The sequence below is a fragment of the Grus americana genome, chromosome 12 (genome assembly GCF_028858705.1).
Source record: "Grus americana isolate bGruAme1 chromosome 12, bGruAme1.mat, whole genome shotgun sequence".
NCBI lineage: Eukaryota > Metazoa > Chordata > Aves > Gruiformes > Gruidae > Grus > Grus americana.
In genome coordinates this window covers 23,870,116-23,896,467 of record NC_072863.1, presented here as the reverse complement: position 1 = coordinate 23,896,467, position 26,352 = coordinate 23,870,116, and the positions used below count along the sequence as shown (strand labels likewise).

The following is a 26,352-nucleotide window of genomic DNA, read 5'->3' as shown; positions in this document are numbered from 1 at the left end:
GCTCTCCCTGCACCTCACCTAAACCCCATTTAGTTGCACAACGTTTGACACTTGGGGGGGTTTCCTATTATTTGTTTTCCCAGTTGTGTCCCTGAATCAGCTCCTGCAGCTCACAGGGCCGTCTGTGCCTGGTGCAGGGTCAGAGCACGTGGGGCCGCGAGGTGGGTCGGAGGGGGCAGTCGGCCAGCTTCTCTGCTCTCTCATACCTGACTTTTCTCCTGGCTGAACAATCCCCAGGGCTGACATCGCCCCTGGACACTGAGAGCCTTTGCTGTGCTGGCGGCAGCGCCAGCCTCCCACCAGCGGTCACCGCGCAAGGCTGGTCTCTCCCCACCCCGCCGCAGCAGGTGCCAGGGAGGGACATGAGGGTGTCATGTCCCCAGACCGCAGCTAACCACTGCACAGCCGACCGCTCGCTCCTCCTCCCCTCAACCCCCGCCGCCAGCAGGATGGGGAGGAGAATCGGAGAAAAAGGTAAAACTCATGGGTTAGGATAAGGACAGTTTACTAGGACAGCAAAGGAAGAGGAAAATAACAATACTTACAGCAGAATATACAAAGCAGGTGATATACAATGCAAGTTGCTCACTGCTCTGAGCTGATGCCCAGCCCATTCCTGAGCAGCAGCCCCTGCTCCCTGGCCAGCCCCCCCAAGCAGGGAGGGGGTCAGGACTCACTCCACGGGGGCATGGGAGCCGCATCCAGCTGAACTCCCTCCATGCTGGATTTCCTGTTGTTTGGATCAGCAGTGAAAAACAAGAGATCAAAACAAAGCCAGCCCAGTCTGGGAGTCCCTTCATCTTGCTATTTATTCCAGTGTAATCTTATTAAAGCAACAGGAAATACACTTTCCCACAGCGACTGTACATCTTTGAAAACAAACGGCACAAATGAAAGCTCCACGGCCCAGATGGAGCGGACAAGGGCAGCAGAGGCCAGGCTCCACAGCCGGAGGCACTGTGTGGGATCTGCCCGATACCTGTGTACCCGTCCCCTTGCTGAGATGACACTCTGAGATGCTGAGTGGCAGCTCTCATGGTGCGCGGGGGCAGCTGGAGGTTCATCCGAGATCTCCCGGGACAGTAACTGCCACTCTGCCCTGCCTCTCCCTCGACACTCTGGAGAGTATCCCGGGGTCTGGCCCCTCCGCACAGGATTTCGGGAGCCCACCCATCGCCCTGGGGAGGAGGGGGTCTGTGCTGCCTTACGGGATGGGGCTGGAAGGGACAGTCACAAATGCAACTGCAGATCTTTGCTTTCCAGCACAGGCTGGACCTCCGCCGAACACGTGAAGTGCTGCGGAAAAGAGCACTGGCGAGGCAGGGTGGGCGCAGAAAGAAAGGAAAGGGCTGGAGGAGTATTTCAAATACTTTATTTAAAAAAAAATCCCAGTTAAAACCACAATGGCCGTGCCTTTCTGTAGGTAAGAGGCACGACCCGGGCCCTGGCTGGCCCTGGGCACCACTCCCCGAGTGGGCAGCTCAGAGGCCATGCTCCTGCCAGGAAGGCGATGCGGCACTGGGCTCCAGCTGGGGAGAGTTCACAGCTCCGAGCGGTACCTCTCTTAAAAAACATTCAAAACCAGTTGTGAGAATAAACTCTGTGGTGTTAAAAAAGGAAAGAGAAAGGAGCAAGGGAGGGTCTGCCAGCACTGGAACGCTGTGGCTGGAGGGCCCACGTTCTTGCCTGGGGAGAGCCACAGTGCTCGTGGCGCGCAGCAGCTTTCCTTCTTTTAAAGAGAAAAAAATCAACCAACCAACAGTAATTTCTTCCAAATTTTCCCCGCAGCCACAAATTTCACCAGCTGCTCACATAAACACAGTGTCTTCCACGCGGGAAATGCTCTTGCAGAAACCTGAGTCTTCCTTCTCCGCTAAACAACATGCTTCAGATTCCCTGCAAATAAAAGGAGGCAGAAAAGGATATTCCCACTGATACTTCAGCCTGATGGAGTGGCCTAGCCAGGGGCAGGGGTGCCACCCCTACACCTGACAGACTGGGCAGCGATACAGGAATCTGCCTCAGCGCAGACCCCGGTCCCTGCTGACCCCTTGCTCCCTTTGCAGAGGCTGTTGCCCCCCTCCGAGCCGGACCTGGGGAACTACCAAACGGAGACCCTGCCGCTACGAGTTTCTCCTGCAGGCTGATTGTTGATTTGGGGTTCTGCTGCTGTCAGTCCGTGACCGTTTCACTGCCGAGGGAGACGGACCCTCCTTGCCTCACTCGCTCCTGCTGCCTCCAGCACTGCCACTGCAAACGCAATGGAAAACTCACTGCAGGGAAAACCAGTCCTGGAAAGCACTAGGCTCTTGGCTCAGCTCATGGCAACCTGCTCCACCACCTCTTGTGATCTCTCTGTGAGATGCTGAAAATCGGTCCCTCTGTAAAGATTCAGCTAACTTTAACGGTATTTTTAATCCTCTGCTCTTTGCTTCCTTTCTCCCAATCAGTGGATGTGAAAGTCTCAGTGGCACACGGACTCGATGCATTTCTAACTTGGCCTAAGGAGTCTCAGTTCTTGGTGTGGCGCTGTTATAAGCTAGGTTCTCTGGCACTTAAAAAAATAATGGGATAGAAACTCCTATTTTTCTCATAAAAGGAGCTGAGAACTCTTTCTCATTTCAACTTTGGGAACTGCAGCAAGTTCTGAGGGTTTATAAAACTGCTGCTGGGCCCAGTTAATCCCAAATGAAGATGTTCTGCTTGTAGAGATGGAGCAGACTAAGGCCCTTCAGCTTGGAAAAGAGATAGTGGCAGAAGTGCAACACAGGTCTCTGAAATCACAGGCTGGTATTGGGAAGGTGAATAGGAACTAGTTACTTGCTGCTTCTCATTTATAGGAACAAGATGGCACTCAGTGAAATTACCCAACACCAAGTTTTACACAAAAGAAAGCGCTTTTCCACACACCAACCATGACGCTCACTGCTGTGGACACCCAAAGTCTAAACAAGTCTGGAAAAGGAAGAGAGGAATTAATAGAGGACAGGTTCGTTGGTCGATCTCTAACGTGCATCCAGCAACAATGCCTGGCTTGGGAAGCCCCGAAACCACCAAATCCAAGAAGCTGGGTAAAGACACCATGAAAGGGATATATAAAACCAACTGCCATGCTTCTCTTAGGAATGCAGATTTACAGATACACTTACTGTACATTTACAGATATACTTACTGAGCCTACTTTCCCATAGCGAGCTACATACCCTTGTGGCTTTAGTAACTACCCTTGTGTTCAGTGACATTTTCATTAAACATCAAGAAGTTAACGCAAGAAGAATGGGTTCTTCAGATACATGAGCGTAAGCAGAAGCCCAGGGAGGACAGAGGCCCATTGCTAACGAGGGCAGGGAAACAAATTACTAATAATGCTGACAAGACAGAGGTTCTCGACACCTTCTCTACCTCTGTCTTTACCAGCCTAGCTGGACCCCAGACCACAGGAACAGGTACCTATGACAATGCATGTGTCCACCCACCAGCAGGGGTGGGTGGTCTGTGACCTCTTGCAAAGGTTCAACCCACATAAATCTACATTAAGAGAAGTGTCTGATGTTGTGGCGAGGCTACTGTCTATAATATTTCACAAGCTGTGGCGATCAGAGGATATCCCTGATTACTGGAAGAGGGCAACTGTCACACTCATCTACAAGGAGGGCCTAAAAGATGACCCAGGAAACTACAGGCCTATTAGTCTTACTTCAATCCCTGGGAAAGTCATGGAACAAGTCCTCCTAGAAACTGTTACAAACCAAATGAAGCAGGTGACTGGGAAAAGCCAGCATAGATTTACCAAGACATCTACTCAGCGCTTGTCAGCCACACCTGGAGTACCGTGTCCAGCTCTGGTCCCCACAAATCAAAAAAGACATGGACAGACTGGAGAGGGTCCCAAGGAGGGTCATGAAGACGATCAAAAGGCTGGAGAACCCGTGCTATGAGGAAAGGCTGGTGGAGTTGGGTGTCTTCTCCCTGGAGAAGAGAAGGCTTGGGGGACCTCATCACAGTATTCTGGTACTTGAAGGGCAGCTACAGAGAGGACACAGGCTCTCTCTTCACAAGGAGCCACATGGAGAGGACAAGGGGCAACGGGTATGAGTTGCACCAAGAGAGATTTCACCTCGTTTTAAGTAAGACATTTTTTTACAGTGAGAACAATCAATCACTCTACCACCAAGGACATGGTAGAGTCCCCATTGCAGGAGGTTTTCAAGATATGACTGGACAGGATGCTAGATAATCTCATTTCCCACAAAAGGTTGCACCAGATCATCTCTGAAGTCCCTTACAATCCGGGCTGTTCTATGATTCTAATAAGGCCGAGGTCCCGGGCTCCTCGGCCCAGCCAGAGGAAAGGCGATGGCAACCTCTGCTAACGGGGACACACAGCTCTGAGCTGACGTGCCGCTAACACTGAGAATCCCAAGTGAAGCAGAAGACAGACGATGTCGTACACGATGAGCGGTCAAGTGAATGTGGTTCATCTTTCTAGTCAGTGAGAAAGACTCCAACGAGCTTTCCTGAAATCCTCTCTAAAAAGACCTGTAAGCCTAAAGCAGGAGTGTTGGCTTGGACAACTCACCTTTGATAGAGTTAAGAATTTCTTGAATTCTCTGTGGCTCATTGCGGTCTGGTCTGCAGCTCGGTGTGATCTCCAGCACGTAATCAGGACCGTACTCTGTGAAGAACTGCAGGGAAGAGGAGAGGAGAGTCAGCAGAGAGGTCTCCGGCTAGCTGAGGCTGGAGGGAGGACTCCCCATGGTACTTGTTTGTAAAAAGGCAAAACCAGAATTAATTCTCCTCTGTAGTCACTGTAGGCTTGAACTGCTTTGCACGTGCAGGTTTGTTTCTGTAGGGTCAGTAACACTGATCTGTGGTTTGAGACATATTATGAACCTATAGTTATTCCACCCAAATTCAGTCTAGATTACGTCCCTCCAACCAGCTGTCCAGCCCCGCTCAAGACTTTAAAAGCGCCAGCACTGGAACTGAAATAGCTCATAGGTGATCATGAACAGCACCTGGCCCCACGGCCCGCTGCAGGACTGCTGGTCAGAAAAGCTTCGGAGTTGTACCTGGTACTTTCTGTAAGTCGATGAAAGCAGGGCTAAAATTTAAAGCCTTGAGAAAGGCCTGGCTCTTTCCTGGCAAAAGTACATGCACATCCTAAAGGGTTCTTTGAGCAAACAGGTGACTCCCCCTTCCCATCCTCTCTGTAATTATCTGAGACTGGAGTTTATTGGCGCCTGAGATCCCTTGCAAAAAGATGCGGACGGCCTTGGGTTTTGGGAACAAGCACCCACTATGCTTCTAGGACAGTGCGTTATTGTTACAGGAGTGTTTCAACAAAACAGTATTGAGCAGCAAGGATGCCGTTTGGATTAGGTAGAACGACTCAGCTCTCACGCAAGGAGAAGGGAGAGTTTGTCAAAGCTTTACCTCGTGATCAGGGATCTCGGAGGACAGCGTTCTTCCAAGGATGACCCCAGTCAAGTATGTCCAGCAGCGAGCTGTGTTGGCAAGGTTGTAGCCTCCTGTCTCCAGCAAGAATTGTGATTTTGGAGAGGGAAGAGTGGGGAAAGGGAAGAAAGAGGGAGAGATTTTAGTGCAAGGAACAGATCGCAGAGGCAGCACGTGCAGTTTACACGAATTCAGCTTATTTAATCCGCTCAAGTTGTGCCCAAACCCAGCATTTTGCACCTGCTGGCTACACAAGGCCAGGTCCGAATGACACCGTATGCAAGGGCAGACCTCCCAAACTGAAGCCCCGTTACGCTCAGCGCGGCACAGGCCAGGCTCCTCCAGCCACCATCTCAGACCCAGCACGAGCCCCCGGCCCCATGTGCTGGGCTCTGTCCTGGCAACAAGGAGGGGCATTCCCAGGTAACAGGGCGAGAAGTGCAAGGGCAGCAGTGCAGATGGGGGATTCCTGCTTTGTAATGCCAGCCCTCGACCCGTAAAGCGTAATACACATGCCCAGGCATTCGCTGGTGAGCTGTTCAGCGCTGTCACGTTTGAGAGGACAAATATGAAGCTCATTAGTACAACCTGTGACTGCTTTACAAGTAAATGAGGTTTCACAGTCAGTATGGTAATGGTCACCTCTGTGGTAACCGGTACGTGAGCCCACAAGGAGAAACCTTAGCTGAAAGCAATCCTGCAAGAGACTCAGTTTTTTTCCAGCAAAGACAACTAAGAGAGAAAAACACTTTGAAAAGAGATGGAGACCCTATTTTTCAACGTTCCCTTCTGTTTGGGCTGTTTTATTTGGGGTTTTCTGTCTGATTTTTTTTTTTTCAAGTATTGACTCCTCCCCAGTTTCCACTTCAAATGCTTCCACAAGCTGCAGTGGTGGCACTTTGACGACTTTCACCTTGGTGCTTTCACGGGTGACAAATAGTTGTCCCTCATTTTTTGACAAAAGTTTTGGGGTTTCTTTTTGCCCGAAAGGTGCCATCCCCAGCACACCCGCAGACATGCCACAGCAGGATTGAACGCTCATAACATTTCCAAAACAAACTGCATTAGGCACATCAAATTTTAGGCTTAACATGCTATACCTGATCTCCCCCATCTTAGAAAGGACAACAGCTAGAGCTGGTAAGGCTCCAGACACAGAGCTGGGGGGCTCTCTCGGGCACACAGTGGCTTTTGTTGTTCTGAAATGCTCTTTCGCATAAAGCCTGTCCTGTGCTTTTCGCCCTGGACAAGCAGCTGGTTATGTGGCATGGCAGAGCTAAGTCAACCTTAGCTTTCGCTGGGTGTCAGAGCCCTGCTGTACCGTGCAGCCAACCGGTCCTTTTCCCAAGCACCTGCTTGAATCCAAACAAAATCATTCATTGCCAGATGCCCGAGGTAGGTTTGGGAACACAGCCCTCACTTTTAAAAAGAAGCGCTGAAGGGCTGATCAGCAGAGATGGAAATCAGAAGTGCCATTGAGAAGCCGTGGTCAGTTCATCAGGGTCAACAGCCTCTGCTCTTCTCCCGAGGAGCCAAGCAGCCTTTAACTCAAGATCTTAGGGTCAGGATTGAGACTTGGACCTGTCCTTATCAAGGATTTTAGGTCTGTGTGAAAACAATACTGCACCACAGAGTGCCCTCGTGATGCTGCGCAACAGCCACACTGCTAAAATCCAGTCAGTGCTAAGCTCAAGGGCACACACTTGAGGAAGGGGCACAGGAGGACAAACCCATTTACTTTTGAACGGCAGGACGTGCGTGCACTCACCTCCTCCCAGGATGAGAGTTGCTAGCTGCCACTGCAGGACGTATTTCAGGCACTTGCCCACTCCCTCGGGCGTCATGTTGAAAGAGCACATGGGATCTCCGGCAATGGTGTCTGCCCCCAGCTGCAGCACAACCGCGTCTGGGTTGAACGCGGCGTACACCTCCTTCAGCACGCTGTGGAGAGGAGAAGCGGTGGGGATTACCGCAAACGCGGCTCGTAGGGATGCTGGTGCATGGCCCTGGTCCCTCAGATCCACCAATGCCTCTCAATGCTCCTGCATTCTCTGCTCCCCCCCCCTCGCACCAGTCATGCCCTCCCTGCTCCCAGTTAGCCTTCTGCCTCAACTACTGTCCTGCAGTAAGTTTAGCTCTCAAGTGCTCGTCACAAGGCTGATGAAGGCAAAAGCATCGCTGACAATATGAGGGAGAGGGATCTAGTCCTGATCAGGTTAGTGGCAGCATCAAACCACACGTTTACATCGGTCGCCCCGAGCGGAAGGGCTGCAAGCCATATCCAGGGGCTCTTCTCCCCTGTAAAAGTCACAGTGAAGAGCAGGGTCTGGTGAAACAACAATCCTAAACTCTCAGACACCTCTCACCAGGACAGCATAGGATGAAGAGAGGAAGGCTCTGTCCTGGTCCTCACTCTCTTCTCTCCCATACGGCTCTTGAGGCAGAAATACATTTCCTCCGGCTCAAGTGGGTGCTGAGGTGCAGCAGGGCCAGTGTCCTAGAGATAGTTTATTCGAAGTATTCTCTCTTGCAGAAGGCAGTTGGGCATGTCAGACATTTGGCTTTGCTCTAGGAGATTTTTAGTTTTACCAGCACCACAAAGGGAATAATCCTGTTCCCAACACTGTGCTCCAAAGCCCAAAATACAAGGCAAAGAATGGAGAAAAACATATTCGTTTCACAACAGTGTTTTTATTTTGCTAAAGTAGAAACAGATGTGATCCCTGGAATAAATGCTTTTGCCTTGGTTAAGAGAACCTAAGCATCGCCAGTTCTTATTTGATATGCAATTACAAACCACTGTGGTGCCAAACGAGAGAGCTGCTTCCCCGTGACAAAGACCTAGCATTTACCAGCACTCACCCCAAAAACTTAGCCCGTCACTGCACCCAGCCGAGGAACCACACTGAGCTCGGTGCGGTCTGCCAAGGCAGATGCCTGCAGGGCTGAGGCCATGAGCTCTACGAGCACCACAAATTCACTGATACGCAGGCACCACTGGGGAAAAAACTCGACTGCTGATGAGAAAAAACTCTGGGGAAATAACCCCCCCCACCCCCCCCCTCCCCCCCACACCCAACCCCCCCCCCCCCCGCCCCGAAAACAAATAAGTGAGCCTGGGGGAAAACAGGATTTCCATTCAGCATGCATATTCGCCCCGCATATGGCAGCACAGCCTGAACGTGCCGTGATCCTGGCTCCAGCACCTCAGATATCTGGCAGGGCCAGCTAGCCGACAGCTACTCACACCACTCATGTTTTGACAGCTACCAGGCCACGCTGTCCACGCAGTCCCACCAAGCTAAGCAAACTGAGGCAGATGGTGAAAATCACAGGAAGGAGCCGCCAAATCGGCATAAGTCTCCTTCTTGAAGTGGACCCAAAGTCAGACTCTCTTCTGCAGATGTCAAGGATGGGATGGACGAGAGGGGCTTCCGCCTCTGCCCAAGGCCCTCATGGTACTACCCTTCCCTGGAGTAAGGAGGACTGAACCGGCTTTCTTCAAACACTGGAGCGCTTCTTGACACTGTCTGCTGCTGGTGAGGGCTTTCATTGTCTGCAGACCTCTGCAAGCACATCTAGCTCCTGTGAGCTGTCTCTGGGTCCCTCTTCCCCCATCTCCCTCAGACAAGCTTCTCCACTTTTGCTAGACAGGCAGCTGACGATGGCCAGTTCAAACGGCTTACTTTTTCCCTAGAAAGCTTTACATTCCTCACGGATCCACCAGAAATGGGCAGATGCAGGTGAAAGAACACAGACAAAAGAAGGCTTACCTCTCACTAGCAAAGACTGGTGGTCCCCTGCCCCCTCACCGATCTCGCTGTGCAAGGACAGCCACTTCCACCAAAATGCAATCACTGTGGCCAAACTGACCATACAGCAGCAGACAGTCCCTCCCACCCAGGCTTCTCAGCCCCTTCCTTTCGCTTATGATGGAGCTGCTCTGATCCCGCAGTATGCAGTTTCAGAGAGCTGAACCAGTACCAAGTTGCTTAGCAGGGTTAGTTTTCTGCTAGGTTAACTCCCTGAACTGGTTCACGGCAAGGAAAAAGAGAGGAAAGGAGTCGACAGCCAAGGATAAAGCAGTGGGAACAGGACTCTTCCCCCCTTCTGGCAGCATCCCTCAGGGAGACCAGCTCAATCACACCATCAGAGCTCCAAGCCTGTCTGGAAACTGCCGATACACCTCCCTGCAACGGCAGACTACTCCCAGCTAGAAAACTGACTGCATCAAGATGGATCATGAGCACGGCAAAGATCTCTCACCGCCCCACAGCTGCGGGCACAGGAACCTCTGACCTGTTACGGCTGGCTCCAGTGGGATGGTACCCCCATCGCAGCAGCCGGGGCACGGCACCGCCAGCGAGGACCATGCTGTCTGGGCTGTGCGCTCATTTGGCACATGTGCACGGAGGATGTTCTGCCCCCTTTCTGCTCCTGAACTAACAAACAAGTTCAGGGAAGTCGCATAAGCAATGTAGGGCGATAAAGACAAGGTGACCCCAGCGGTTCCTTGCTGGCCCTGGAAGAGCGGTGCACCGTGGCAGGGCTGCGCTGCCTGCCCTTGCAGCGGAGATGAACACATGTTGTCAGTTTTCAGACTTGTCCAAGCTCTTTCTTTCAGCAGTATACAATTCCCTGCCCACTCTCCCCCCGCGCCCCCAAAGGAAGCAGCTGACAGAGAAGTCTCCTTTTGCTGCCCCCGGAGAGGTCAGAGGAACAGCTAAAACAGTCAGCGGCTCGCAGGGAGGGTGGAAGAGAACAGGCTTCTACAACTGCTCAAGCAAACTCAGAATAGGAGTCAAAATTTCACAGCGCAAGTAAGATTGCCACTGGAAGAGGACCAGCGCCATGCAATGTTTCCTCCCATCGGTGTCGGGAGATGGCCAGAAGCACAGGAAGGAGGTCCCCAAATTGGTGGGCTTTCCTTTACCTGGATACACAAGCAAGACTGTGACTTACACCTCCAACCAGCTGCATCCCATACCCACCAAGCAATCAAGTTACATCCGCTCTCACCTTAGGAGCAACATAAGGGCCTGCCTGCTCATCCTTATGCCCCCGCTGCAGGCAGACAAGACCCACAGCTGCCCGGAGCCCTGCTGCTCTCAGAGCTAGCAAACGCTCCCCACGCCAGCTCGCCTCATGGCTCCCGTGGGTCTGCTGCCCTGATGCTCACTGCCCTACTCTGCACACATCCCGGCAAGACCCACAATACGCCAAGGTGACAGCTGCACCAGCAAACACCACAAACCCTGTCCGTAAGCTAAAGACTTATTTTGTCAACTAGAAAGTAGGTTTGAACTGGGGGTCGTGCCCAAACACAGCGCACACATAATGCCTGCCAGCACAGGCGCTCAGAAAGCTCCATGATCCACTGGGTTAAATTGGGCCTTTTCCCCAGGTTAAAATTTGGGACCTTTCAAAAGAAAGCAGGGGGTCTGGAATTTCAGCCCAAGTTTCAAAATTTCATCCCAAACCATGAAAAACTCAGGACGTGAAATTTCTGCAAAGTTTGTGGGACTACAAACGTATTTTAAAGTTTTAGAGTCTGGAAGAACATTTAGGATTTCTGCTCTGCAGCCAGTGAAAAGCAACCAATGAAGTCCAGGTGGTGCGCTAGGTCCCCTGTGCTCACCGCCTGCCCCATGCTGTATTCTGCCCTTACAGCAACAGGAAGACCAACCCCTTCCAAGCAGCTCCCAAACCCAGCAATCAGTCAGATCCCTCGTCTCCAGAGCCTCCCAACACCACAGTCGCTCTGGGGTCTGTACTGTTCAGTGACTACGCCAGAGGACCACATTCGGAACTGGCCTCATATTACTGCAGGCCATGTGGAGCTTTTCACGCCACGTGCACCCAACACCCAGAGGGAGCAGGCACCCTCTCCCCAGGGGTCTCCATTTATACCCACACGACATGAAGAAGCCCTGCTAGACACTGACAGTCACGCAGGAATTGCTTTTGATCGTGCACTTCATTTTTTGACCTCATTTCCCCCCACCGCTGTCTGCTTTAGACTGTCACTCTATCAGGAAGAGGCCACTTGCCTCTCTGTTGGCCTCCTCCCCAACACTGAAACAGGGGGAAGGATGTGTCAGTAGATACCCTCAATCCATTGCAGCTAGGAACAGGCACAACGGGATGCACTGTGAAAGCAATACTGCAGCCTCCCAAGAAACAGCGGTCTCTGCTTTTAGTCTTACTCTTGCAAGTGGGAAACTTCTGCTTCAAAAAAAAAACCCCAGAAGAGTCTACTCTGGGTTTTCCCATCTGGGGCTTGTCTAAGGGCTTCACGAGAGGCACCAAAAGACAGACAGCTGACCATCAGGAGGCTGAAACTGGATCTACAGAGAGCCATGCTGCCACCCGGAGCACTGTAGGTGCCCACATAGTGACAGAGGTTGAAAGCCCTCACTTAGAAGGATTTAAAAAAAAAACTATTATTTTTCATCTTGCCAAAAGCCTGCAGAATAGGAAAAAGCAGATCAGAGAAGCGGGAACTGGCCTTGCTGCTCCTATATTGTGCCCCGAGAACAATCAACCTCGCTCTGTCCGTGCCGCTGCGGGCAGCACAATGAGAACCTGCCCGTGGTCCTACCACCGGGCAGTGGCAGCTGAGTCCAAGGGAACAGAGACCGCTGGCTGCTGGGATGCAACATATCCGCCACAGTCATCCTGTTTTCCTTTACTAAGACACTGTAAATAGAGAAATAGGATTTCCTTCTAGATAGCAGGCAAGCCTTTGGTGCCACAAAGGTCCTGCATGTTTCCTTGTAAGTAACCCATGTTACTTATCGGTTTCGCCACCAACATAACGGACACATCACAACTTCCGCTCGAGCAGATCTTTGTCACACAGTCCAGCCTGCGCTGGCTAAAGCAGAATTTTGCTAGATTCATGCCTACACACCGCTAACACAGCTCCCCTGCATCACATATAACGACAAGTCAAACGGCATTCAGATTTTGGGGTGGGGTTTTTGGTTTTATTATTATCTTTATTTTTACATCCTGGACAATACTAGAGGACAAATAGCTGATTCGTTATCTGTTTCAGCTATAATTAATTGTGAGTTTATCAAGCAACCTACTACAGCCATTTAAATTAAGTCAGATTTCTCTTTGTCTTTGGAGCAAAAATAATGCTTTTTGAATGTCTCTGGATTATTTCTAAATTTAGTTTTCTGCACTTGCAATGCATTTTTTAAGTCTTCAAAAGCTTAATATTTAAACTCCAGGTAAAGTTAATGACATCTTTTCAGAACCAATGTCATTCATTAATTTGGGTGATTTTGAAAGGCAATGAAGCAAATCAGCTATTCTGAATGCTGACAATTAGCCAAATAACTTTCTCTACGTTAGCAGGTAGGCTCCCAGAGGGCTCTCGGTGGGAACAAGGCTTGGACACATCTCTGCGCAAGCAGAACATATCACGGAAACTCAGCATCCAGCTCTGGTGCCGTCACTCTCATGGCAGCTCTGAAACGTTTCATTCCTGCCTGCCTTTGTCTTCAAAACTTTAAAGGCCTTAGACTTTCCAGAAAATAAACAAACAAACTCACACGTTGGCCCCCTTTATTAGTAACAATGTACTTTAATTGGAGCCAGTGTCATTCAGCTTCCAGAAACAATAGGCAATTATCCGTGTGCCACACAACCTCTAAAGAAGGCTAGGAGTTCATCTAGCAGAGCAAAAGCGATCAAACACAAGCACGGTAATTTACAGAGAGGCAAGTTCGAAGTGCACATGCTCTGAGACACCAAGAGCAAACTTCCTCCCCATTTATTTGTATCGCTATGCTGCAGCAGATCAGCCTTCACCGAGACTGGGGAGGCAGGACTATTTTGCACATCATCTGCCTGGCTTTTTGCTCCAGGAACGCCTGATGTGGCAGCGCCTCGGCAAGGAGCAGAGGGCTGCCAAGGAGCAGGTCTCTCACCCGCAAGGGACGCAGGAGAAGAATACGAGGAAATGCTCTGCACAGGGTGTAGTCACCCTGCAGAAACCCATGTCGGAGGGAGTCACGTGCTCCAATCCCACCACGGGTTTGGGAGCCACAGGCAATCATCCTCAGACATCAGCTGGATGAGACACCCACAGTCATGCACATGACTGTCTGCCGGCCAGGCCAGAACTTTTCCTCTTTGCCCATGAGATCTCAAAATTTCTTTGTAGATGCTTTGGTTACATGCAGCTTGGAATCCATGGTAGGTTTTGATGTCCTTCAACTGGGAATGCAGGCTACTCCTGACTGGGCTTCTAACCCATACTCAGCAGCCAAAGCTGCCCTGCCTGTTGGAAACACCCAGCAGGGAAGAGGGCTGCTCGACCACCAGCAGTGACAAGCACCAACAAGCTAGCAGGAGGCACAGCACGACTGCCCTCATGGGCTACAAGTCCAGAGAGCTTTCAGCCCTCAGCTGTTAGAGCTGGGAGGTGGATGTGCTACCGTGTCCTGCAGCCCTGCACTGAGGCTCCTCTCCCCTTGAAAAGAACAGGCCCCACAGCCCAGTTTTGACATGGGCAATGGCTTCTGAAGTCCATCACCAATTGAGTGATAGAGGGCCCTGCCAGGAGGCAGCTTAATCACCGGCAGACGTTCAGCCTTCAGCCTTTCATTATTCCAGCCCAGGCACAAAGTGCTTGGAGAACACTTTTAGCTCAGCCGCAAGGATATCTCCCACAGATGGTCAGGGTTCAGAGCATTTGTTTGAAGAAAAAACATCTAGCCTTAACTCCACAGCTAAAAAGCACGTGTACCTTCCCAGTCTCTCCTTAAACGCGCATGGCTAACCTGTGGCAAAGAGACCCACCGGCCACCCACAAATGCCTCCGTATATTCAGTTTGCCTATGGATTTGGACAAGACCTCTGAGATCTCTTAAGATCTGTGTTCGTTGTAATAAAAAACTGTAACAGGGGAAGGGGCAAGCCTTAAGGAAGGGCTGTAATTAAAAATAGTAAACAAACAAAATCTATGCAGTCTCTGTTCTCTCTAATGCCATCTCAGTAAACCGTATCAGAGCAAGAGGGCTTACGTTTCACAGATCTGGTAATATTTCTCATCCTGAATGCCGTCTTGAATAGGCACATTCACACTGTAATAGCGACCTTTCCCCAGGCCAACATCTGTCACATCACCGGTGCCTGAAAAACAGAAACACCCCGCAGTCAGGTACGAGGGAAAGGGGATGGGCAGCAAGAGAGACGTGTGGGATGTCTCATAAGAGAGCAGAGAGCCAGGAGCTTTGGCACGCTTATGGAGAAGTCCACTTGCCACCACCAATAAAGGAGGGGTTGGACAGACCTGGCTCTCGCCCTCTGCCCAATTCTGTCATGCAGCTTCCAAGGGCTGCAGGGGCCACCCAGGAGCGGCTCTGCCCAGAGCTGAGCCACAGCCAGAAAGGGGGAAATGCCAGACATGTAGTTCCCCCTCCTTCCTTCTCCTGGGTCAGCAGGAGAGGCAGGGAGACACCTCTGCTGGACAGAAGGGATGGCACTTGACTTTGCTGGGGCCTCGTCAGCGATGCGTGAACCAAATTAGCACAAACCTCGCAACTTGCCTGGGAAAAATCCCGGTGAAAACTTGTGCAGAGAAACAGTCATGACTTTCGAGGTGAAACTAAAGGCATCTTCAACTCCTATCAGAAAAGGGAAGAGAAGAAAGCTTTCGTGCATTGTTCACGTAAATGACAGAGTCTAAAAACATAAATGAACCACTCGGTAGACACAGGGCAGCAAGCAGAGCAGGAATGGAATGAACAAAGCAGAAAACCAGATGTGGCTCAATAAATCCATCCTTAATCAAGAAAGACACAAATTCAACTGCAGCGAAGGTCACAACTGAAATGAATTTGGCAGGTCTCATGCTAATCAGTACTGAATGGATCTCAATACCTCAGGTCAGTGCCCACGTTAGCACCACTCGCCTGCACTGCTTGGCCTGCAAGGCTGGGGAAGGGAGCTGGGCAGGGATACCTCGGCCAGAGCTTGCCTCTGATTAGAACCAGAATTACAGGGCGCTCTCGCTTTTTCTCAGCGCTGCCGCGGTTCAACACACCTTTTCCTTAAAGACTTATTAAAATAGTGGGGCTGGGAAGGGAATAAGAAGTAACAGGGAACTTAACAGAAACCAAATGTGGGTGGAAAACAGAGCAAAATGAAACACACCACAAAATTTAGGAGAGCAGGAAATGTTAAATGGTGTTGAAATGACGTCCCTGAAGGAGAAAGCAGTTTAAGCAAGGCCAGCTCTGGCTTTCGCTTTATAACATCAAGCCTTCTTTCAAAAGCACCGTTTACTACTGACTACTTCCCTCTTGCACTGGTGGCATTAAATAATTAAACACTGTCGGCAGCTGCTCTGCCGGGATGGGAGACAAGGGACTGGGGGGAGTCCTCGATGGAGAGCCACTGGCAGAGGGCATTACTGGAACGGGAACATGCTGTTTGCTGCTTTACGTACAAGACTGCTGCCCAGACTCTCAAGAGAGGTCTGATGAGCAGCACTGGGCGAATCCATAGAGCGGGACAAGGCAGAAATGGATTGAGGGAGCTTAACTGCACTGAAAGGAGGCAAAGCCATGGCTGTTGCACCAGGTAAAGCCCTACTGCCCTGACAGGTCTTCACTTCTCCCACTCCTCACCCTCTGTCTGCGCTGTCTGCAGCCTGTGCTGGGCCTTACCATCCCCGTGATGCAAATCCAAATCGATATAAAGGACTCGGTCAAATTTCTGGCGCAGACGCAGGATCCCCAAGACAGCATCGTTCAGGTAACAGAAGCCAGAAGCTTCATCTCTGTGAAAACAACGTCCGTGAGGTTGAACATCACCAAGGCAATCGCCACTGATCTCGGCGTTGTCACTTTTACTTTGCAAGTCTCTGTCTTGCAAGGGCGCAGAGGAAGATGAAGAGCCCGGCCGAGGCTCAGCAGCGACCGAGGGATGGGTCAGGAGCAGCTCAAAGAATGGCTGGGAAGCACAGATAACATGACTGCTCGTGCCAATCGCTTCTCAACCCTGGGCTTGCGGGCAGCTGGTAAAGCATCAGCTGGGTCTGCTGCAGAGAGGCCCTGACCCATGGGGTCTTGGTAGGGTACCTCTGCCCATTTCACTGCTGTACAAATAAAACATTGGCTTTCTGCACCTGAGATATTTTTAAGACGTTCAGAGCCGCTTGACTCAAACCCTCTCTCTGCTGTACCTCCTCTCCCTCTGAGGCAAGAGGACAGGCCCCTAGACAGTCCTGCTCGGCCATTTTCCTGCAAGTGCCGGACAGGCATAGGCAGGCAACCACTCCGTCCTTGCTGTCCAGGTCACAGCTCCCAGGAAAGTCCTGGTAGTGAAAGGCAGGTCCAAGGCAGTTGCAACACTCTGCTGCTCTGTTCCAAAGTCTCGGGGTATGAAGGTTAATCTTCTTCCCAAAGCAACACTCTCCCTTCCTCCCCAGGAAAATGCAAACAGGATGCCCCGCATGCAGCCCCTCACAATACAGCTCCTGGTCTCAGCCAGAAGAGAACCTCAGCAGCTAAACAGAGGACAGACCATAGAATCATAGAATCATTAAGGTTGGAAAAGACCTCTAAGATCATCAAGTCCAACTGTCAACCCAACACCACCATGCCTACTAAACCATGTCCCGAAGTGCCACATCTACACGGTTTTTGAACACCTCCAGGAATGGTGACTCCAACCACCTCTCTGGGCAGCTCATTCCAATGCCTGACCACTCTTTCAGTGAAGAAATTTTTCCTAATATCCAATCTAAACCTCCCCTGACGCAACTTGAGGCCATTTCCTCTTGTCCTATCGCTTGTTACTTGGGAGAAGAGACCAACACCCACCTCACTACAACCTCCTTTCAGGTAACTGTAGAGAGCAGTAAGGTCTCCCTTCAGCCTCCTCCTCTCCAGACTAAACAACCCCCGTTCCCTCAGCTGCTCCTTGTAAGACTTGTTCTCCAGACCCTTCACCAGCTTCGTTGCCCTTCTCTGGACAGGGTCTAGCTCAATGTCCCTCTTGTATTTAGGGGCCCAAAACTGAACACAGTATTCGAGGTGCGGCCTCACCAGAGCCAAATAAAGGGGCACTATCACCTCCCTGCTCCTGCTGGCCACACTATTCCTGATACAAGCCAGGATGCTCCTGGCCTTCTTGGCCACCTGGGCACGCTGCTGGCTCACGTTCAGCCAGCTGTCAACCAGCACCCCCAGGTCCTTTTCCTCCAGGCAGCTTTCCAGCCACTCTGCCCCCAGCCTGTAGCGTTGCCTGGGGTTGGTGTGACCGAAGTGCAGGGCCTGGCACTGAGCCTTGTTAAACCTCATCCAGTTGGCCTTGGCCGATTGACCCAGCCTGTCCCGATCCCTCTGTACAGCCTTCCTACCCTCGAGCAGATCGACACTCCCACCCAGTTTGGTGGCATCTGCAAACTTACTGAGGGCGCACTCAATCCCCTCGTCCAGATCATTGATACAGATATTAAACAAGACTGGCCCCAAGACTGGGCGCTGGGGAACACCGCTTGTGACCGGCCGCCAACTGGATTTAACTCTGTTCACCACAACTCTCTGAGCTCGGCCATCCAGCCAGTTTTTTACCCTGCGAAGAGTACAAGGGATGTTGCATGGAAAGACTTATCCCTGATATACATCAGGGTGCAGCTTCCATATTGCTGGCATCAAAAGAACAAGAAAATTTCCTAATCCCTACTCCAGACTCACTTCAAAGTCAAGTCCCTGTCACCACACGGACTAGCCCATATGCACTCCTAGGTCAGCCCTGGATAGCTGATTTAAAACAAAGCTTTATACTTTGCAACAGGATGTCAAACCCCCTCTTCCCCAGCCTCAAACAACTCCAGGATATAAGATGTGCCTCTTGGAAATGCTTCTTGACTTTCAGCCACAGTGCTCGTCTCATTTCCCCCGACAGCTCCCTGCTCAGCAAACAGCTGGAAATGGCAAGCAGCAAGCATGGGGTAGCAGAACTGCACTTGCTCTCGCTCCCTGGAAATGTAACGGAGCACAGGTGCTTCCCAGTGACTCTGTTCATTTACAGTGATGCTGAGAACTGGGATGTCAGCAGGTGTCATGGGAATCTTCCTTAACCGTGATTACACATTGTACTCCCCATCTCCTTCCCAGCCTGCAAGGAAGCAAAGTGAACTATGTCATGTCTCGGGCACTCCCTCCATGCTGTAACACACGATCTCTTTCAAACTCGAGGCCAAGCAGAGCTGGACACCAGCTCGGAGAGAGGCTGACCAGCATCAGAGTTGCAGCTCGGGGCCAGCACTTGGGATTTCCCACCCCACAGATCCACACAGCAGAGCTCGGACTGTCACTGCCGGAAGGGAGGGCAGGGCTGGGTCGACAAAAGGCACCGACTCAGCATCTCTGCCCCAAACCAGTGAACCGGGAGCTTCAAAAGCCCCAGATGACAGTGGTTACCATTCCTACTTTTGTGACCTTGGAAAATGACTAAGCCACCAGACAGCAGGTCTTTGTTGAGAAAAGGACATGTATTTTGCTAGGACACAGGCCCTAGGACCAGGCACCTGCAGTTGGGCGTCAGTCTAGGGTGTCACCTACCACAGCTGCTGCCTACCCTGCAGCATCCCATGCCACCTCACTGGGGTGACCAAAAAGGCTCCTTTGGGATCAGTTAAGTATTAAATGCCTTTTTTAAACAGGCTGTTTGCTTCTCAGAACAGTGCTAACAGCACAGCAGTGGCAGCAACACTGCTAAGATTTCTTCTATCACAGGGATTTTATAAACCATGCAATCAAGATAAAAGAGAACAGAAGATTTTTAAAAAGCCATCCCTACCGCAAAGAGCAAGAGGGCTCAGCCAAGCTAAACTCTCTCCTTTCTCAGTAAGCCACAGCTGAACCCATATTCAGCAAAGTCCTGACCAGGAAATGGGTCCTGATTGCCATCGTGGAGTTTGCACCGTTACACCGCCAGAGTTTCTCTGCCAGGTCAGAAAAGTCACTGGAGCAAGATAAGAAACTTACACACTCATCTACAAGTTGTTAGGGTTAGACGCGCGGTTCATGCTAATTTTTGGGGCTCCCCAGGGAAACAGAAAGGTACTGCAAAGGTCAGTTAGCTGGGGACAAGGAAGGATGCTGTCTTGTCTGCATTTGCAGACAGGCCTCATGTTTTGGGAGATGGAGGACTTTAGATGGGCTAATATTCAAGGGTCACCTCCTCCAAGCTCAGGAGTGAAGCATCCCAACAAAGAGGAAGTCAGGCAAAAACACCAAGAGGCTTGCATGGATGAACAAGGAGCTCCTGGGCAAAGTCAAACTAAAAAAGGAAGCCTGCAGAGGGTGGAAGCAAGGGCAGGTAGCCGGGGAGGAATGCAGAGAAACTGTCCGAGCAGCCAGGGATCAGGTTAGGAAAGCCAAAGCCCTGATAGAATTAAATCTGGCCAGGGATGTTAAGGACAACAAGAAAAGTTTCTATAGGTATGTCAGTGAGAAAAGGAGGATGAGGGAAAATGTGGGTCCCCTCCAGAATGAAACAGGCGACCTCATTACCCAGGGTATGGAGAAGGCTGAGGTACTCAATGACTTCTTTGCCTCAGTCTTCACTGGCAAGTGCTTGAGCCACACTGCCCGGGTCGCAGAAGGCAAAGGCAGGGACTGGGAGACTGCAGAACCGCCCACTGTAGGAGAAGATCAGGTTCAAGAATATCTCAGGAACCTGAAGGTGCAGAAGTCCATGGGACCTGATGAGATGCATCCGTGGGTCTTGAGGGAACTGGCGGATGAAGCAGCCAGGCCACTCTCCATCATATTTGAGAAGTCCTGGCAGTCCGGCAAAGTTCCCACCGACTGGAAGAGGGGGAACATAACCCCCATTTTTAAGAAGGGAAAAAAGGAAGACCCAGGGAACTACAGGCCAGTCAGTCTCACCTCTGTGCCTGGCAAGATCATGGAGCAGATCCTCCTGGAGACTATGCTCAGGCACATGGAAAATAAGGAGGTGACTGGTGACAGCCAACACGGCTTCACTAAGGGCAAATCCTGCCTGACAAATTTGGTGGCCTTCTATGATGGGGTTACAGCGTTGGTGGACAAGGGAAGAGGAACTGACACCATCTACCTGGACTTGTGCAAGGCATTTGACACTGTTCTGCACGACATCCTTGTCTCTAAACTGGAGAGGCATGGCTTCGACGGATGGACCACTCGGTGGATAAGGAATTGGCTGGATGGTCGCACTCAAAGAGTTGTGGTCAACGGCTTGATGTCCAAGCGCACAACGGTGACGAGTGGTGGTTCCTCAGGGGTCGGTACTGGAACCGGCACTGTTTAACATCTTTGTCAGCGACATGGACAGTGGGATCGAGTGCACCCTCAGCAAGTTTGCCGAGGACACCAAGCTGTGTGGTGTGGTCGACATGCTGGAGGGAAGGGATGCCATCCAGAGGGACCTTGACAGGCTGGAGAGGTGGGCCCGTGCGAACCGCATGAAGTTCAACATGGCCAAGTGCAAAGTCCTGCACGTGGGTCGGCGCATTCCCAAGCACGACTATAGGCTGGGCGGGGAATGGATTGAAAGCAGCCCTGAGGAGAAGGGCTGTTGGAGAGAGTCCAGAGGAGGCCACGAAGCTGATCAGAGGGCTGGAACACCTCTGCTATGAGGACAGGCTGAGAGAGTTGGGATTGTTCAGCTTGGAGACCAGAAGGCTCTGGGGAGATCTAATTGTGGCCTTCCAGTACCTGAAGGGGCCTACAGGAAAGATGGTCAGGGACTGTTTATCAGGGAGTGTAGTGACAGGACAAGGGGGAATGGGTTTAAGCTGAAGGAGGGTCGATTTAGATTAGATGTTAGAAAGAAATTCTTTACTGTTAGAGTCGTGAGGCACTGGCACAGGTTGCCCAGAGATGTTGTGGATGCCCCATCCCTGGAAGTGTTTAAGACCAGGTTGGATGAGGCTCTGGGCAACGTGGTCTAGTGGAGGGTGTCCCTGCCTGTGACAGGGCGGTTGGAACTAGATGATCTTTGAGGTCCCTTCCAACCCAAACCATTCTATGATTCTAAATTAAAACAAAACATACACCCATGGAGAATAGGAAAGCAATGGAAACAAATTATTTTACCATTTACAGAATCACAGGACTCAGGGACAAAATTTTTACTTCCTCTCCTGTCGTTCTGGAAGATCATTATTGACATTACAGCTCAGAACAAACAGCCACCCACAGAGCATGGGGAAAACGAGGGGTCAGTCCTGCACTGTTTCAAATCTCTTATTTAAGAAACCAAAAAAGCCACACAAAACAAATTGGACAACGTGTCGCCACATTCCCATGTTCCCATTCTCTTTCAAGTTGGGAGCAACTGCAATTGTTTGCCTCTCCACAGCCCTTCTCTATAGACTTTGCAAAATCAATTCTCACTTGAACTCCCAGAGATAACCAAGTATCAATGGATGGTGGGACACCTCTGAATAGATCAGCTCCAGACCTGCACTGCAGTCCATGATAGCACCAGGACTGGGCAGTAACCAGCCTACTCTCAGGCCTTTGCCCTACACTCTGCTTCCTTCCTATCTATCTCCTGCCTTCCGTCACCCCTCTCACACCTTGCTCTCTCTTCCAGCTGGATCGCTGCACCCTGAGGGTTCGCAGGGAAGCTGGGAGCTAGGAGGCAGGGTTCAGACACCAGGTGAGAAAACACAAGGGAAGAGGTTGTTTTCTTACTTCTTTGCATGATGCCACCCTCCAGGCCAGTTAATTGCTACCTTGCACTTGCCGTCCAACAAGCACTGGGCTGCAGTGATGGTGGCTCCTCCCACAGCTGCCGCATACTCAAAGATCCCTTCAGTAGCTGGACAGTCGTAACCTGCAGGTAAGAGTCCACATGTCAGGCGCAACAGGCCTTTTTGTCCGGAGGAAGCACATTATTTTTGTTTTGAGCTATCTCACTCTAATCACAGATATCCACCTGCAGCCCATGGAGGACCCCAGGCTGGAGCACCCAGAGGTGGCTGTGACCGCGTGGGAAGCCCGCGCTGGAGCAGGCTCCTGGCAGGACCTGTGGACCTGTGGAGAAAGGAGCCCACGCCAGAGCAGGTTTGCTGGCAGGACTCGTGACCCCATGGGGGACCCACGCTGGAGCAGTCTGCTCCTGAAGGACTGCACCCCGTGGAAGGGATGTGGAGAAATTCATGAAGAACTGCAGCCCGTGGGAAGGACTCACATTGGAGAAGTTTGTGGAGGACTGTCTCCCGTGGGAGGGACCCCACGCTGGAGCAGTGGAAGAGTGTGAGGAGGAAGGAACGGCAAAGTGTTATGAACTGACCACAACCCTGACTCCCCATCCCCTTGCACCACTCGGCGGGGAGGGAGGTAGAAGAGCTGGGAGTGAAGTTGAGTCTGGGAAGAAGAGTGGATGAGGGGAAAAGTGATTTTAGTTTTGTTTTCAATTCTCACTGTCCTACTCTGTTATTAATTGGCAATAAATTGAATTAATTTCCCTAAGTTGAGTCTGTTTTGCCCATCACGGTAACTGGTAAGTGCTGTCCCTGTCCTTATCTTGACCCACGATCTTTTCCATCGTATTTTCTCCACTACCTTACCGAGGAGGGGGAGAGAGAGAGCATCTTGGTGGGCACCTGGCAGCCAGCCAAGGTTAACCCACCACAAAAATCAACAATCAAAATGTTTCCTTGCACTCAGATCATTCACAGATGGGTCTTGAACCAACTTCTGATCTGTGTGCTTGGGCTAGCCCAACCTACGGGTCCCTGATACCAGTCTGGCAAAAACACTCTCAATTCTCTGGCTACTTGACCAGGAAAGCCCTGACACAGTCGCTGTTGTTTATTGCCCCTAAAATCAGACATCCACAAAGGAGTCAGGCCTAGGTACATTGCAGGTCTACAGCTAGAACATGATCTTCAGACTCTCTGGAGCCGTTCCCCAGCCAGGCATGACCCCAGGGCTGCTCCTCTGCCTGTACACATATCAGTTTCAGAAATGTAAAGGGCAGATCTAGGGGAGACTCATGAGATCAGTGCAGAATCTGCCCCACTGCCGGGTCATTCCTCCTGTTCCTGAGACTAAGACAGTACCCACAGCCACCTCGCCTGCTTTAACTACTGTCTTGCTCAGGCTGCCTTAAGTCCAGGCAGGCAAGAGCCTTCTGCTCAAGATGTAAGCACAGTCTCCAGGCAAACAGCAGCCGCTCTGGTCCCTGGCTATAGTTTCAGGCCATTGTTCACGAGTGCCCTCTACCACAGCAGGCTTGCCGCAGCCAGTCTCAGCTCTGTTCCAAGGGCAGCATGTCAGGGCCTTCTCTCTGGGCTGAGATCCTCGAAGCAGCAGCAAAACGCACTGGTTCCCAGTATGCAAGGGACAGGCTGAACGGCACAGAGCAGCAGCGTGATGCTGACAGTACCCTCTGCTGGCAACAGTGAAAACGCCAGCCTTACAGGGTTCAGCAACACCCCATCAAAGGGTGTTTCCCTCCACAAACAGCCCAGCAGCCCACCTGAGCTCAGCCCCCTGTCTAACCTCAGCTCCAGCAAAAAGCATCCCTGACCTGATACTCAATCTCTTGCTGAAGATATGCGTCCTTACCCAGTCCATACTCCACGGACTCCGGATGGTCGTCATCCCCCTCCTCACTGACCTTCTGCAGGTGCTGCAGGTAGGCGTCTGTGTGGAAGCTTGCCATCTCCTCCATGGAGGCCACTTTTGGCTTGACTATCCTAGGCAGAGAAGGGGAAGGGAGCACATCAGGACAAGAGGCTCCAGGGTTCGGCTGGAACGCCCAGCTGTAACGTCCTCAGACTAGGAGCCTTCTTTCGGCAGCTACTATTGAAAAAGCAAACAAATCCCCCTCCTCCTCTCGCACCGGACTGTCACCTTCAGTGAGAAAGCTGCTCGGCTGAGCTGGAGTAGGCCTTTCCCCCAGCTTGGCCCTGTCTGCAGCGCCCACCCCAATGAGGAACACCTGCAGGTGTTGCTGTGTTAACCTTTCCACTTCCATATTTTTTCCCATTTTCTGCGCATTCTCCCAGTTTGAGCTATCCCCAGCAGATCCAACATTCTGGTTAAACACAGAGGAAATAACAGAGTGAAACGTCCAGGCCCAGCCCAGTGCTATGGCAGGACACCAGCCTGCTGGGTCAAGAGCTGAGCAGCACCTCTTTACCTGTTCTTAACTCCGCTTGTATCCAAAGCAGAGACCGTCTCTGTCCTCAGCAACTCGCGCATCACCCTTCCTGGGTTTCAGCACTTTGCAATCTGCCTAAATAAATCTTGCGACGTGTTGAAGCCCTCTCCAAACCTCAGACTCTGGGGGTGCATTCAGGCAACGCAGAACAGCTCTGTTGCTACTGGAAGAATGCAAGAAGCTCCCGGCTCCAAGCTAGCCCAGGTGCCAGGCACCTCTCACCCCACGCCAGGGCGAACGGCCCTTTGGCTCTGCCTCCGTAATCATACCTGCAGCCATTTCCCAAGAACACTCTACCAAAATGACCAGAAAGGAAAAAAAAAACCAAACCTTTAAGAAAAAGTGCCAATAGGACTTTCTGGCCTTGCTGAACTGGAGCATAGGGATTTTTTTAAGGTTTTATGAGATGCTATATAAGAGAGGCTGAGCTAAGCCTGTTTTTTTTTTTCATATCCCTCAGTGTCAAGAGCCTAATGGGGCAGGAGGGTTCTCACTCTTCTGCCTCAGAGCTCATCTTGTTGCCTCTCCTGAACAGCACCAAGACCTCACAAAAAGTCTCCCAAATCAATCACGACACAGCAAAACAACATGGTCCCTCTCAGCATCAGCACCGGCCAGTGGATTTGGAGCAGTGCCAACAAGGATGGTTTCTACGCCACCACTTCTGCTCAGAGCCACGAGAGCAGCAGGTGACAGCGTGCTCTACAGAGAAAGCACAAGGCAATCTGTAGTCCATCAGACTAGGAAGGGTAACCATAAATTACACCTGCCATAACGACCATAATCTTGTGCGTTTAGCAAAACAAGCAGATTTTCCTTAGATCCTAGAAATACACGCTGCGTGGGCTCTTATAATCAAGCTGTTGGCAGGGACAGTATAAGACCTGCAGTTACTCAGTATCTTCCAAACCTTAGCAGAGAAGAAAATATTCTCTTCACAGAAAACGGGAGCACTTACTTCACCTGGTCAAGTAAGGAATACGCTTCTATCAACGAATGTACCATACTGGCCTAAAAAAAGAAGAACACCATGAGAGCAGCTCTAGCGTAGGTGACAGAAGCATAGCAACTTGCAGCGGTGTAATTATGACTTCTCCCAGCAGCACAGCTAAACCAGCACCAGCCCGAGCAGGGTCCCCTGACAAGGTGTCCCCCACGGAGGGTGTGCAGCATAGCAGGGGGCGTGGGCGGGGACTTCCCGGTGTGTCAGGAAAAGGCACGGCTTCCCAACCGGAGGGAGCGCCAAGGGAAGTGCCGCTTCTGCGCCCCAGCCGCCTGCTCTCGCCCTGCCAGAGCCGGTGTAAGGGGAGACACAGTGCACCCCTCCCCGCTGCCGCCTTCCCCAAGCTCCCCGCACTCTCCCGCTGTCCGGCAGCCTCCCCAAAGCCCCCGGACTTCCCGACAGCCTCCCTGGGGCCCCCCTCCGACCCCAGGCCTCGCCACTGCACTCCCAACGCCCCCGCGCCGGGGTCTCACAGGGCCCGTTACCCCCCCGCCCCGCCAGCCCCCCGGCGCTGACCCGCTTGGGCACTTTGCAGAGGGAGTCGCAGAGGGCCACGTACTCCGGGCTGTACACGTAGACCGGCGGCAGCGCGGCCGCCATCAGAGCCGCCACGCCGGGAAGCCCGGCACTGCCGCCCGCCCGCCCGCGGCACGCCGGGACGGGCACTACCCCTCCGGGACAGAGAGTTCCGGGCC

At 51.7% G+C, this 26,352-nt stretch overlaps 1 protein-coding gene across 4 annotated transcripts; it reads right to left on the bottom strand.

The window, feature by feature from the left end:
• Positions 1 to 1,355: 1,355 nt before the first annotated feature.
• Positions 1,356 to 26,307, bottom strand: HDAC8 (histone deacetylase 8). 4 transcript variants are annotated; one of them, XM_054839559.1, is made up of 11 exons: positions 26,174 to 26,307; positions 25,613 to 25,665; positions 24,057 to 24,187; positions 22,176 to 22,317; positions 16,107 to 16,258; positions 15,024 to 15,101; positions 14,499 to 14,607; positions 7,226 to 7,398; positions 5,437 to 5,531; positions 4,580 to 4,685; positions 1,356 to 1,896 (listed from the first exon to the last, which is right to left on the bottom strand). In XM_054839559.1, exons 1-11 carry the CDS (start codon positions 26,255 to 26,257, stop codon positions 1,874 to 1,876), a joined length of 1,146 nt encoding a protein of 381 aa, XP_054695534.1. In that variant the 5' UTR covers positions 26,258 to 26,307; the 3' UTR covers positions 1,356 to 1,873. The 4 variants fall into 4 exon arrangements, with proteins under 4 accessions (XP_054695534.1, XP_054695537.1, XP_054695535.1 ...); XM_054839562.1 differs by having other exon boundaries at positions 16,146 to 16,258; positions 26,217 to 26,300; XM_054839560.1 differs by having other exon boundaries at positions 16,146 to 16,258; positions 26,174 to 26,278.
• Positions 26,308 to 26,352: the final 45 nt, after the last annotated feature.